Source organism: Carettochelys insculpta, chromosome 10 (genome assembly GCF_033958435.1).
Source record: "Carettochelys insculpta isolate YL-2023 chromosome 10, ASM3395843v1, whole genome shotgun sequence".
Taxonomy (NCBI): domain Eukaryota; kingdom Metazoa; phylum Chordata; order Testudines; family Carettochelyidae; genus Carettochelys; species Carettochelys insculpta.
The window spans coordinates 6,031,829-6,046,474 of record NC_134146.1 but is presented as its reverse complement, the minus strand read 5'-3'; the positions used below and the strand labels follow the sequence as shown (position 1 = coordinate 6,046,474).

General features: G+C 46.7%; 1 protein-coding gene across 3 annotated transcripts in view; it reads left to right on the top strand.

Moving 5' to 3' along the window:
- NGEF (neuronal guanine nucleotide exchange factor) overlaps positions 1-13,883 on the top strand; it is a 100,791-nt gene extending 86,908 nt beyond the window's left edge. For all 3 annotated transcript variants that reach the window (XM_075004511.1, XM_075004510.1, XM_075004512.1), the window contains 6 exons: positions 406-495; positions 2,446-2,609; positions 3,384-3,539; positions 7,532-7,611; positions 9,276-9,380; positions 10,003-13,883. In XM_075004511.1, the coding sequence (XP_074860612.1) occupies positions 406-495; positions 2,446-2,609; positions 3,384-3,539; positions 7,532-7,611; positions 9,276-9,380; positions 10,003-10,175 (768 nt within the window). In that variant the 3' untranslated portion in view covers positions 10,176-13,883. The remainder of the gene's footprint in view (positions 1-405; positions 496-2,445; positions 2,610-3,383; positions 3,540-7,531; positions 7,612-9,275; positions 9,381-10,002) is intronic.
- Positions 13,884-14,646: the final 763 nt, after the last annotated feature.

Sequence of the window (14,646 nt, the reverse complement as noted above, 5' to 3'; positions counted from 1 at the left end):
AATGCTGAAAAGTGCAGTTATGCATATAGAGAAACCTATCTAGAAGAGGAATTTTATCACCATTTGTATTCTTTTAGGGCCCAATCCAGCTCCCATTCAAATCAATGAAAAAATTTTCAATGTGGAAAATGGGTTCAGTCTTTAATGTTACTATTATTTTTGTAATATGTGAAACTTATTGTCCAATGTGAAAGTTTTTTGATTAAAAAAAACAACTGTTTACGAGATGGCCAGTTACTGTCTCCTTTCCTCCATTATTGTAATGCCTACACTCTGGTGCTCACCTGTGTAGACAGGTCATTCCATAACACCAGCACTTGCTAAGTAGCCCATGGGAAAAGAGCACTGCAGCAGGGAGTAGATCTCAGTTTGGAATCAGATGTTTCTCTTGTTTTCTTTTCCCAGGTGGTGAAGGCATGTAACGAAGGTGTCAGAAAGATGAGCCGAACAGAGCAGATGATTAGCATCCAGAAGAAATTAGAGTTTAAGATCAAGGTAAGGTAAACTCTTTCATATCTATCATTCTATTATCCAGAACTCTCAGACAACAGACATTTTAACCATAAGTAAATTTTAGTTACGTTTTCCACAAGTACAGTATAGTGAGAGTAAATACAAATAAATACAGCAAGTTCAGTGTAAGTTTATAATGTACAATACTACTGTTAAATAAAGTACTCTGCGTACATCTTCTTTGTTTCTTAATATCTAATCTTGTTTTTCTTTAGTGTTCTGCATTGCTAGGTATAGGAGCAGTGTGAAGATATAGAGAGGTATTATGTCAAATGTAAGACCACGGAGGCGTATAAAATGATTAGGAATATTAATAGGAAGTGGTAGCCAAAGCAGATGGCAATCAAAGATGAAAACAAAGAGGTGCTCATGAGCAAGGAGAAGATTGTGCAGCAATGGATGAAATATTGGACGGATCTATACAAAGCACAGTTGGACCCGAGTGTTTCAGAGAGACTGATAAAACAACTGAAAGAGGTATCTCCGCTGAGCATAGAGAGTGAGACTGATATTTTGAAGGAGGAAGTAGAAAGAGCAGTGAAATGACTAAAGATCACAGGAGAGATGATTAAATATGATGGAGAACGTATGATTCAGGAAATACACCGACTGTGTAATATAGCATGGAAAGAAGTGAAGACACCAAAGGGATGGACAAGATCCATGCTAGTGACAATACACAAGAAAGAAATGCATTGGAGTGCAAGAACTACAGAATGATTGCCTTAATGAATCATTTAGGCAAGGTGCTGATGATGATACTGACAGAGAGGCTAAGACTGCAGATAGAGGAACATCTAGCTGATGAGCTAGCAGGGTTCAGGAAAGATAGAAGTACCATACAGCAGATATTAGCACTAAGATTGATAGTGGAGAAAGCTTGATGAAAGAACAAGAACATGTATATTTGCTTCATCAATTTTCGGAAGGCAGACCCCACAGAGAATAGGTAGATGATACACTAGACTGGTGTGGAGCTAGCCCACAGAAACTAAGCCACTCCGCACTGGACAGGGAAAGATGGAAGGAAATAGTAAGAGAGGCATCAGACACCAACGGGCGCTGAGCCCATGGTTGTTGATGGCGATGGTGATGATTGCTAGGTATACCTCTCTGTTATCCAGAATATTTGACTATCTGGCAACCTCTTGGTCCCATGGCTGCCGGATATGAAAGCATTTGCTGTATAAAAGTACAGACAGGCAGTAACCCCTGGGAAGATATAAGAGAGAGCCTGAATAGGAGGAACATAATGACCGGTTGTGAACATCATACTTTATGACTTACCCAGCGTCACATGTGACAGTGGCAGCGATAGATTCCACTTCTAACAGCAGAGCATTAAACTGTCATAACCATGAGGCTATCCAGTTTCTTCCTGCTATCTCCTGCTTCATCCACTAAACACTTTCCAAGTTCTGGAACAAAGAAGTAGGGGCCATGAAACAGCTTCATTCCCTGCACAACCCTAGGGCAATGTGATCTAGTGCACTGACTGATGCAGGGGTGTTCTGCAAAAAATAGTATGTGATCATATAATGAAAGCAGTATTTTAATGCATATGCACAAGGGGAGTGGATGAAAGTTGCATAGGCATTTCCTGACTATTTAGTGCTTCACTTTGTAACCATAGTGCTTTTCACAGTAATCGTTGGATGTGATGTCTTAAACTTAAAAAAAAAAAAATTGCACTGAGATACATCTGCATTTCTAGCACTGCAAGAGCAAAGTAAGGTATATGCATTACTTATCCTGTAAGGATTACTTACAAGTGGAGGGGACATTCTGAATTGTCGAGTCCAGTCCCCTATTATTGTAGTCAACCCTGCTGTGTAATTCTGTTCAGGAACTTACCAAAATGCATCTTAAAACCAGGTAGGTGGCTGCCAGATCTTGCTCTTCTGATCTTTGCTGTCTCTCTCTTCCATGTAGTCTGTGCCCATCATCTCTCACTCCCGTTGGTTATTAAAGCAAGGGGAACTGCAGCAAATGAACGGCCCAAAGACATCACGCACTCTCCGAACCAAGAAGCTCTTTAGGGAAGTCTACTTGTTCCTTTTCAATGACTTGCTGGTCCTCTGCAGGCAGATTCCTGGGTGAGTTTCTCCCTGCTCACTTAATCCAACTAAGCCCTTGCTTAGACTATGCATGGATTTTTTGTCCCAAAACTGATCATATTATGTCTGAAATATGGCAGAACACAGAGACCAGTATCACAGACACCATTTCCAGGGGCCATATAAAAATCATTCCTTTGTCTAAATATTCATATTGCCAATGCTGCGAACTGTGGAGGCTGATAGGCTGTTTGCCCACACACAGGTTGACCTTTATGTTACTTAAAATTTCAGGACAGATCTCCAGTGATGTAAATCAGAAAAGCTTGACTGACTTCAGTGATGCTTCACTGAGCTATAGCAGCTAAAGATCTGACATTTGGGTGTTAGATTTGCCTTTGTAACAACCAGTGGTTGATCACCAGTCTGAAGAATATGATGGGTCAGGTGCCCAGTAATATTTTGCTTGCATAGCACTTTCCAGCCAAGAACATAGAAGTATTTTACAAACAGTGATGTAAACCTCTCATTTCAGTCGTCCTGGGAGAAAACATTATGAACACTGCATGGATTGAAACTGGTACACAGATCAGGTGACTTGCTCACAGTCACACAAAGTTTGCGTTGGAGCCAGTACTAGAAGCTAGAGCTCTTGATTTTCAGTCTTGTGCTTTAGTTCCTAGACTCTCCATACTCACTTGCCAAGCATTTGCTCTCCATATCATGCCTTTCTCCAAATTTTATATTGTTAAAATCAGACCACTCCTGGACTGACCAATGAGCTTTCCTGACTCCTTTGCTTACTTCCCTCAGCGACAAGTACCAGGTGTTTGACTCAGCACCACGAGGGCTTCTCCGGGTAGAGGAGTTGGAAGATCAGGGACAGAGTTTGGCTAATGTCTTCATCCTGAGGCTTCTGGAGAACGCAGATGATCGGGAGGTCAGCTACATGCTCAAGGCGTCATCCCAGTGAGTATGAAACTGTCATCCCATTAGGTGACCTGCATTGCTGTTTCCCTGCCCCCTCGAAAGTGTAGTGTACAACCTGCCACAGTCACCAGCATGGCACCTAACTCCACACCTGCTGGCCTTATTGAATACCTATCTGTGGGGATACCCTTCTATACCGAGCTGGGATGACTTCACCCAGTGCACAACTCCTACTACTCCTCAACAAAAGAGAAGGCCCTTATTTATTTATTTATTGGGGAGAGGGGTGGCGGGAGCCATGGGGAGAGATTGCATGTAACATGAGTTTCCTTTCTGTACAAAAGTATTTGCAGCATCCTTGTGTAACATGCTGATTTCTAGGTAGGTCAAGACTCAATTAAGATTCAAAAGGAAATCATATGTCTGGTTTGCAAATCTCTCTGTACACTTATATCCAGATGGTAATTGAAATTAGCAGTAACATACAGTACATTTATACAAGCACAGCTTGAAGTGGATCACTAGGATTCAAACCACATTAAAAATCTTCCATTTTGCCCCTACTGTGCCTAATCCCTGGGATATGGAGCAGTTACTCCATAAAGATAAAGGCAAGAGTCCCAGTTTTGTCCATAAGCATCAAACACTCTCCTCTAGCTGGCCTCCATCTGGATAGCAGCCCTCATACTGCTCAATGGTCTTGAATTCCATGGTGCTGAAGTGTCTCTGGCTACCCTTTTCGTCTCATTCTGTGGTTTTTACTTCAAAATCAAACAAGGTCAGACAGGGCAAATGATTCAACACCACTAACAGGGGGCTGATTGTTTTTTGAATGCCTGGGGTCTGATTTCCAGGCTGGCCTCAATCTAGTCTCTCATTGCACCCACAGTTTTACAGGCTGAGGTAATTATAGGCGCATCCACATAGACAGTATTTACATGTCTACATGACATATGTACCCTGAATTGGGGAAGCATCAGAGGAAACTGGAGTTTTCAGTACTTGCCACTGAACAGTAATTGAAACAGATTTCCAGCCATGGCTTCAGTCCTGCAGCAAGCCGCCCACACACTCATTGCTAGATCAGCATGGGGAGAGAGTAACATGCACTGTGACTGCTCCCATCGCCCTACAGCTCGGCTACTCCAGGGTGATTAACAGATTTGCTGTACCTGAAAGTGGTCATGTTGGGCACCTGAAAGCTATACAGCCCAAATAACCACTTAGTGCAAAGGCAGTCCTTGTTTATCACAGCTAGCCTTGTGCTGATTACACTATGCTTTGGCAGAGAAGCACTAGAATAATGAGCTCCTATTTTCAGTCACTGTGGACAAGGCCAATCTCAGCATTATTTCAGTCAACATAATTGAACATGTGGCCCCTTCTCAGTTGCTAAGTTCCTAGTCAATACACTTCCCGCTATTACCTGAGCTCATTAGGTCCATACCTCAAACACTACCAGACAGATACAGGGGATTGCACTTTCCCAGCAACACCTTTCTTTTTTTTGGCAATGGGTTTTCTTAACGAAGCTTCTGTGTAATTAAATGCAAGATTTTAGATCAATATTAAGCTCGAAATCAGATTTCAAATCTCCAAAAGCCAGGAGATTTAAATTTCTGGTCTCTTCTGGTACCTGTGGCTTTTGTGCAAGGCACAAAATTAGAGCCACACTAGTCTGAGCTCAGCACAGAACAATGAAGATCCAAAGTGTAACTCATTAGTCTCCAAGCAGAGCTGCCAAGTTCGACGTAGCTCTCCCAGTGGCAAGGATCCCGGGTGGGGGAAGTGGAACTCAATGGGCTTGAGTGGAATTTGCTGCCTTCTCCTGCTGGCTGTTTATGGCTCAGTGGGATGGGGTACTCCTTGCTTTGAGCTAGGAGGTAAGTCAGGTATGAAGGAAGACCTGTGGAGTGGATGAGGTTCCAAGGAAGGTGAGTCCCAGCAGCTGGAGAGTTGGAAGTGGATTGGCCATTCCCTCCAACCTTTTTCATCCATGTGCAGAGCACATTTTTATGTGCACCCACAGAAACCAAAAAACTAGTTGTGGACGCTCTGCTAGTCAGCTAAGTGGCATTTGAGTGGCTGCGAGCAGCTGCACAAGCGCGCATGTCACAGGAGATACGGAGAAGTCCTGTGGCAGACGAAAGATTGTGCTCCAAAAATCTATTAGTCTATGAGGTGCCACAGGACTTCTTGTAGTTTTTGCAGATACAGACTTATAGGGCTACCCCCAAGAGGAGACTGGATACTCACTGATGAGGAGTGCAAGGAGGACACTAAGCAGAAGAGGGCATGGCTGGGGACGGGAACTGGAAGAGCCATGAAAGCCAGTATGCAATAGATAGATTGTGTGGTGCCCCCACTGTGGGAGAGAGATGTGGAGACAGGCTCCTGCAGCGTGACTCGGTGAGCCTGCCCCTGCAGCATGGATTAGCTCAGAGTCACCAGTTCAGCTTGTGTGTGACATTTTACCCAGTGTGTGGGAGATGACAACTCTAGGAAAATGCTGGAGTGTCACACAGATGAGTGATGCTTGACAGGTCTGGCTAAGATCTGACATGCACAGATTAGATAGCATGCTAATTTCACGTTGCTGCTCGTGTGTGCGTGTAGCAAACACGCAGCTGTAGAGGCAGCCACACAAAAGGGGCAGGGAAACTATTAGATGATCAGTGGATTCAAAATAAAGGACTGATAAATGACTCCAGGGAGGTGCAGAGAAGGAGCAGAGCTGGGGGAAGGTGGGGGAACCACACAATACAAGGTGATACTGGAGAGAGGCAGGGGAGGGCATGCCAGGGAAGAAGGGCTGTGAAAACTGGCAGGGAGAAGAGAAATGACAGAGGCTGTCACTTCTGTTTGCTGGCTGCAAGTGAGGAAGAGCCACAGGAGCAAGACTGCCCAGAGTTTTTGGGAAGGGCTGAATCAGAAGCAAAAGGTCCCCATGCAATCTGACCCTTTGGGGAAAGGGCGTGCACTGTCAGTCTCTCAGCAACAGATGGGGTAAGGCCTCATGGAAAGCCCATCCACAGCACGCCAGGACAACACCCTATAAAGAGAGAAGAAATGACTGGAAAGAGACGCAGAGAGTTGAGTATGTTACACTTGCTGGGGCCTCAGGCCAGCACCATGCGAGACCTGCACTGGATCTAGCTTTCAGATTAAGTTACTGTCCATGCAGGTACCTGTAGCTGTTGCTGCTGCAGCAAGTCATCTGCAAGCCTGCTGATGGAGGAGGAGGGGCAAAGGGGGCAACTGCCCTGAGGTCTGGAGACTCAAAAGAGCCTTGTCCTCCTGGCCAGTGCTACTACCATGGCAGTGGTGGCAGCCGGAGCTCCAGGCTCTTTAAATTGCTGCTGGAGCCCCATGTGGTACACTCCAGGCAGCATTGAGAGATAGCAGGGGAGTGTGCCATGGTCCGGGCAGCCCCTGGCCCTTCTGCCCAAGAATTCACCTCTTCCAGGAGCACAGAGCTGCCCCCGCCCCACACACACCTTGCCCAGGGGTCCGACGAGTCTGTTGGCTCCCCAGGTTATCTGTGTAAGAACTCATGTAGATTCCATATTATCCTAATAGAAACAGTCATAGAATTACAGAATCCTAGGGCTGGAAGGACCTCAGGAGGTCACTGAGTCCAGCCCCCTGCCTAAAGTGGGATCAACTCCATCTAAATCATCCCAGCCATGACTATGTCAAACTGGGACTTAAAAACCTCTAGGGATGGAGATTCAGTCAAGCAAAATGCAGGAGCTAGGGAGGATCACATTGGGGAAAACCCAGATCTCCCCCAGTTTATTAATAATGAGAAAGCAGACCTGCAAATGGTGGTTTGTATGACTCCCTGTGAGACACCCACACAGCTGCCTAAAGGGCAGGTATCTGTTTCTCGGAGAGAGAGGGGGAAAGGTGGAGTTGACTAATAGGAAAAGATGGGCATGGGGACGAGGGGAAGGTTGGTGAGCAGAGCTGGTTGGGAGCGTGACATGGTGGTACTGCCTCATTGCTGTCTTCTTTGTCTCTGGTCACAGAAGTGAGATGAAGCGCTGGATGATCTCGCTGGCCCCAAATCGGAGAACCAAGTTTGTTTCATTCACATCCAGGCTCATGGGTAAGAGATGCAGCAGAGATGGTGGGAGGGAGAGACAGCCATTTACCCTGAGGTGTGTCCCACTCCGCTTCGTAGATCCCTACCTGGGCCATCTGAAATGCTGTTCATATAGCAGATGCGGGAACTGAGGTTACGTCCCTCAAGGCCTCACCCCTCCGCAGGGTCTTGCCAGTGGTCTGAATGAGCCTGTTGAGATCAGCCATGCTCTCCACCAGAGATTTCCACTTTCTTCTCTGCGCCTGGCATAAAAGTTTTTTTTCCCCCTGCTTTCCACCTCTAACCCTACACCCTGCCGAGATCCCATTCCTTCCTCCTGCCTCCCTTCATTCCATCAAGCCGTTCTCACCAGGTCACACTAGACATGAAAAACAATGCTAAATCTCAAGATACTACCATCCCGCCCACTGCCTCCCCTCTCCTCAGCCAGAAGCATTAACACAACTGTAAATTCGAGCATGACTTGGCCCCCAAAACACTTGTCCCAGTGTACTTGGTCCCTGGCTGGACCTCTAGCTCTGCCTTTACCCTTCACACCTTGTTGCTGTTTAGAGCACTAATGTTTATGTTCTTCTCTGACATCTTATGTGTTATATGACCTCTCTGGACACTTTGTGTCCAGGGCTCATTCCTTGCTCAGTTTTTCACCTGTGATCAGATAGGGGCAGGAGTTGTGGTGACCTTGTTGGGGCACGCTGTGAGCACTGCCTAAAACACATACAAACCATGATTTGGGGAAGCATTCACCTCACTCCTAGAGCACCTCACTCCCTGACGCTATTGAGAGCATTACCCCCAGTCTTCCTGTGCACTTCAGGGTGTACTTAGGGTGCTCTGACATGAGGTTTTCTCCCCTCCACACACGCATCATTCCAGAGGCCCAGAGGTTGGGCCCATCCCTTTGTTCTGTGAGTGGTTTCTCAGGCCTTGCATCAGCTCCCTCTTAGCCTTGCTCACCCTTGTGCCTCTGCAGCACTTCTCTGCTGCACAGCGGAGGAGATGTGCTCACAGCCCTCACTCCAGTCCTAGCTGGGTCCACGGCCCTAGCAAACTGGCCAAGCCACACACAGCATGAGCAGAGCAAGAGCAAATACCCGAGGGCCACCCTGGATCAGGGAAGAGCAGGCTGCCGTAACAGCAGCTCTGCACCAAAAGTGTGTGCACAAAGGCTGTAGATTGCACCAAAAAGGGTATGGCCAGTATCTCTTGCTGCTAGGCCCAGCACTGCATCCTGACCGACTGCTGTGATGCCGATCACAGAGCTGTGGGCCACCTGATTTGGCCCTATGGAGCAGCCTGCCAGGGTAATCGCTAGCCTTCCACAAGCTGGAGTGAACACTCTGCCATGGCTGCTGTGCCTTTTCATTGCCCCCACGTAGTACTGGAGCCCACCCACCTCAGGCTACACCCCCTGCAACATTCCCAGGTCAAAACAGCACTCAAGAGTAGCCAAATGATTTTCCAACAAGGAACAGTCCTGTAGAGTCCTGCAGCAGGTAACATGCTGGGAGCCATAAGGGAACCAAGAATAGTATGTTACAGTTTCTAGATTTACATGCTTCATTTCTCATGCAGTATTTTGTGGGTATCTTAGAAGCTTCTCATATCTTGCTCTAAGGGCTCGTCTGCACTTAACAGGCTCCCTTTCCCTCCCTTCCCATTGTCAGATTGCCCCCAGGTGCAGTGTGTCCATCCATACGTGGCTCAGCAACCAGACGAGCTGTCCCTGGAGCTGGCAGATGTTCTCAACATCCTGGACAAGACAGATGATGGTAAGGACTCTGTGGCTCCAGGGATTCCTAAAATCACTCCTCACAAAGGGGAGAACTTTCCCAGGCACAGGCTGCTTCGTAGGGTTGCCAGTTCTGCCAGATTTGCACTACCCCTACTGCTTCTGAACATACAGGGAGGTTTCTCCAGATCGGTGACATCGCTGGAGCCCTCTGACTATTTGATACTCCCTGCATCTCAGGGGATAGCAGCCTCAGGGGCCAGAGACGACCTAGACAACAGAAGAATTGATGTAAACACCAGCTAAGGTCATTGATCCTTTACCTTGTGCTCCCTCTTCTGGCTGAGAAGTACAGCTACATCCTGTCCCTACTTGGTCTCAGTGCTGATGTAGCCAGGAAGGCTTAGCAAAGAGGTGGCATGTGCTTTTCCCACAAGCCCTCCTTTTAGCCAGTTTTGCAGATAGGATACAAGGTCAGGGAACTTGTAAGTCAGCAAACTCAGAAGGGATTAGTGCCCAGAGTTTTCCTCACTCTTTTGTGTATCAGCTGAGCCAGAACTGTGGCCCTCCAAAGCATTGACCTGGTGGCTTGCTTTCACTCCTGCCCTTGGCTATTCTAGTCCTCTTGACTTGTTCAGTTACATGTTTTCCCTGCCCCTCAGGTTGGATTTTTGGGGAGCGTCTTCATGACCAGGAAAGGGGCTGGTTCCCCAGCTCAATGGCGGAGGAGATTCTGAACCCCAAGATCCGATCACAGAACCTAAAGGAGTGTTTCCGTGTCCACAAATCAGATGACAGTCAGCGGAGGAAGCTGGGCAGCAGGAATCGCCAATGACCCCTGGTCTCCCCAGGCCCTTGAGCACAAGGAGTTTCCTCTGGCTTATGGAGCGAGACAGAGGGCAGATGTTGCCAGCTGAGAGAAGAAGTTGGTGGTGCTGGTACTGTGGGCCGTGGCACATGGCCTGGTCTTTTAACATGCTAGTCACACCCCCTCCTAAACCAATAGATTCTGCTCTGTTTACTAAGTGCTCCCCTCCACATTTTGAATTCCTCTGGAGACCAACCCAAGGGAGAGGATAGGCCACTTCTCTAAAGCTCAAGCAGCTGTTCAGTGTAATGGAGTGCCACCTGTGCTGGCAGCCCTAAAGGGCGCCAAGTGCTCACCCCACTTCAGTGAGGAGATGCTGGAGAAGACTACATCAGAGCCACCCAGGAAGTTCACCACAGCTGTGAGAGATCAGCTGATCTTATAAAGGGTGCTTGAGTTGCTTTTCAAGTGGACAGAATCAGCTGGGCTAGGGAAACAGTTCCACCTTAAGTACCAGAGTAAATTCCAGCTCAGTCTCCTAGCTACCCCGCTTGACAGATTCGAATGGAGGAAGGGGTTTTGTGCCATCCAGCAACATAGTTCTGGGCACACACACTACAGCTGAAGCCATTATTGACCTCTTCCAGTAAGCATGTGGCAATTAATGCAATGGCAATATCGGCTTTCTTTCTGTGGAGCATATGGTGCTTTTCTGGGTCCCAGCACATAGCAGAATCTTTAAGTTTGGCAACACCCCTCTGAGATTACTTAAAGTCCCCATTTTAAAGGTGGGGAAATTGAGGCACAGTTGTCAACTCACCTGAAATCACAAAGAGGAAGAGAGTACAAGAGCTCGGACTAAAATTCAGGACTTCTCGTGCCTGATTCCCAGTTCTGTTGTTGGGCTGCTGGGCCTACTCTTTTGAGTCCAATTCTAAGCAAATGTGCTAACAAGTTAAAACAACAGCACCCTGTCTTTCAGCAAGCCTAACTCATGATGTCCCTACATAGTGCCTGGACTCCTATGTTTCAACCTCCCAGGAGGTACCAAATGCAAGGTTCTCCGCATATAGACCAGCAGCAGAGAGCACCATCCACTTGTTGCCACAAAAAGGCAGCCATCTGCTGTGAGGGGACTATGTGATGGTCTTCACCCTAACTGCATTAATGGATGCTAGCACATGGAAGACAATAGCACCAGTATGTGGAGTTTTTTGGCCAGAGTGCAATGCACACATTGAGAGAGTGCAAGCGTGCACACAGATAGGATAAAAGAAACTACAGTGATACTGAGTTTGCACATCAGCTGCCAAACTATTACACATGGATGATATTTCAGCATAGCCAGAGGCTTCAACTGTAGGCTGCTAACCAGCAAGTTTGTAGATCTCCAGGGCGCTGTTCAGTCCATTGTTAGGCCTTACTTGGAATGTTATGTAAACTGACCAGCCCCACAAGGCTCTGCCCTATGCCTAGAAAACACTGGAGCGTGTTTCCAAAGAGCCAAGCTGCACGCAGACACCTGGCTCATGCAACAGCAGCCTGGCAGTAGTAAGTCCATGCCCATCAAGGAGCACTCAAGCGAAATACTGGCCAGAGAGCTAGAGGTCATTGTACAAAAGCTATGTGAGGACCGGCACTTCCTCTGTAAATCCAGCTAATCAGCTGTGTGCATGAACTGTATGTACAGTATTGACACCTCAATGTATATAGGAAAGTCCTCAGTAGCCAGGACAAGGGAATCATTTTCTTGTTTGATGCAACTCAACATTGCATGCAAACACAGAACAAAGGATCAAGAGCTTCGGCAGGGAATCAAGAACCGACAGTGCTTGGAAACTGACCACAAAAAAATCACCCTAACAGCAAATGGCTATTTGGTCTGCTCTGTTCGTAGTGATTCCAGAGTGGCCCCAAACCCGAGTGGTCCTTTGTTAGTTACAAAAAGAGCAACTGACCTATAGAATTTATTTGCATGAACCTAAATCAGGGACTGTAAATTATTCAGCGTCTTTCTGTGATGCTGTGAAGCAGAGTCTTCCAGGCGTTCGACACTCAGTGCTGCTTCTGATCTCTACACTTTCCCCTGGCAGGCTTGCTTACCACTCCCCCTCCACCGCCCCCCCAAATTGGCAGTATCACGTCATCATGGCTGTGGTCAAAATGAGGACTATAAAGCCAGCACTTTCTTAATCAGCTAGTAGGCCTTCCCTGTAGACAGTCACCCCTGCATGTTTTAGACCCTGTTTGCATTAGTCACATTTGCACTAGTATCACACTAAAAATTGATGCCGTTAATTACTGGCATAAGCCCCACTGTACATCCCTGGTGCATACCTGCAAAGGAGGCTTACGCCACTGCCATGACTGAGTTACTTTAATGTAACTTGTCTCTCCTGTAGGCAAGCACTATATGATGCGGTCAAGACAGTGCTGGGAGAGAGTGAGCAGGATTCTGTTGTGGCTTTTGCACTGGAATGGAATTGTTAAGGTTTAAGTGCAAATCTTCATGCCATATTCAACTCCTAGATACCACAGTGAGGCGCACAGCAGAAAGATGACAAATTCAGATTCTGCTCTTATACCTGGGAACACGCTTAATGACTCCAGTTAGACAAGTGCCTATGGGTATATCTACACAGCAATTCAACACCTGGGGCTGGCCTGGGTTAGCTGACTCACACTTGGGCTGTGGGTGGGGCTGTAATATTGCTGTGTAGCTGTTTGGGCTCCACCTGGAGCTTTGTTTCTGGGACCCGCCCCCCCCAGTCTGAACAAGGCTCCCGCACTCAGGCTCTAACTCAAGCCTAAATATCCACACAGCAGTTTTTAATCCCTGACACTTGAGCCAGTTGACCCAAGCCAGCCATGGCTATGCCACAGGTCTTCTATTCCCATAAGGGCACAGCTCACCTCCTCCGTATGGTAACTACTACAAGGCATATGGAAGCTAGAAGGCACTCAACCTGACAGAGTCCAGCTTGGGTTTGTGGGGCTGGCCATTAGAAAAAAGACTTTGACATGTAAATTGAGCATACTTTATCCAGAGATGCTACCAATACAAAGAGCGCAAATAGTGCCATCAGACTGAACTCAGGTCCAAAAATCTCAGCAGCAGCTGTTTACAGGAAATGAGTTTAAAGCTGTAACTATGAAAAGCATTTAAGACTAACTGATTATATTACAGATCCTGCAGCCTGGCCTAAATTATCATGACCCTTTCCTAGCCCTGACACTAACCCTGAGCACTTGCCTGGGACAAAAAAATTATTTGTATAATTAAAATGAAGATACTGGAGTCACCAGATAAAAATTAATTGGCCTAGGCTAGGGGGCAGTAAATTTTAGCAGGCTGAGCTCATTCAATGGCCAACATTGCATTTCTCTGGAGGAGAGCAGTTGCCAGTCATTTACTGGCCTTTGCCCTCTCAGAGCCCCCAGACTCATGCCAACAACTATATTCCTTCTCCAGGGTTTTGGGGGACTCTGAACGGTCAACCATGAGACATTATATTCAGCCACTGAATTGGGTTTGTTCTATGTACAGTTTTAACCACCTCCATTCCAGATACACAGTTCAACATGTCAGTTTCAGGTGGTCTAATGCTGTAGATCGGCTCAGTCTGTGAAACTTGAGATCCCATGTCATTATCAGGCTGCCTGAGGGAACAAAAATAATCCTTGTTGTTGTGGTTTTTCTTGTGGTTAAAATACAGCTGACTGTGCCAGCAACTTCCAAAACCTGCCACTGTTTGTGTTTTCATTTCATGCAGCGTATGACCATTGCCACATTTTTTTTTTTGTTTTGTTTAAAATATGTCTCAGAGCATAGCCAGAATGAAGCCAGGTCTGTTCCCCTTCCTAGTTCTGTCCAGACTAACGGACACATTAGTAAGTGGAAGCAAATAGGACCTAAAAGAACACTGAATATTTCAGCTCAAGTGCTGGTTCACATCTGGATCCAGTCACGAGGGACAAAGTTTAGGAAGTTAGAATGTTTAGCTCTGCAGACAGATGGACACCTAACAAGCAACACCAAGATCTGAAGAGACCTGTAGATCAGACAAAAATAAGCATCTGCAGAGCAGCATTGGTACATGCAGGGAACTGCCTGCATTTGTTTTGTGGAGTGAAGATTTCAGCTCTTACTGCTAACAGTTCAACATCTTTCCTAGCAAATAGCAACTGCTGCTTGTCTGACAGCCATACAGCACTCCTCATCAGTCTGCCCTAAGGACCAGGCATTGCACATTCAAAACTCCTCTCTAGGCGTGTATCTATGCTACAGCAGCAGCGCTAGGACACTGCAGATGTAGTCTAGGTGCCCCCTACATCAATATAAGCAGGTTTCTTGTCAATGGCATTAATGAACCTCCCTGAGAGGCGGGGTTCTGTTGACCTAGTCACACCTACACTGGAGATTAGATCAACCTGTCATGTGAAACAGGATACAAAATTTTTCAGAGCCCTGAACGATGCCCCCAGGTGGGAATAGCTG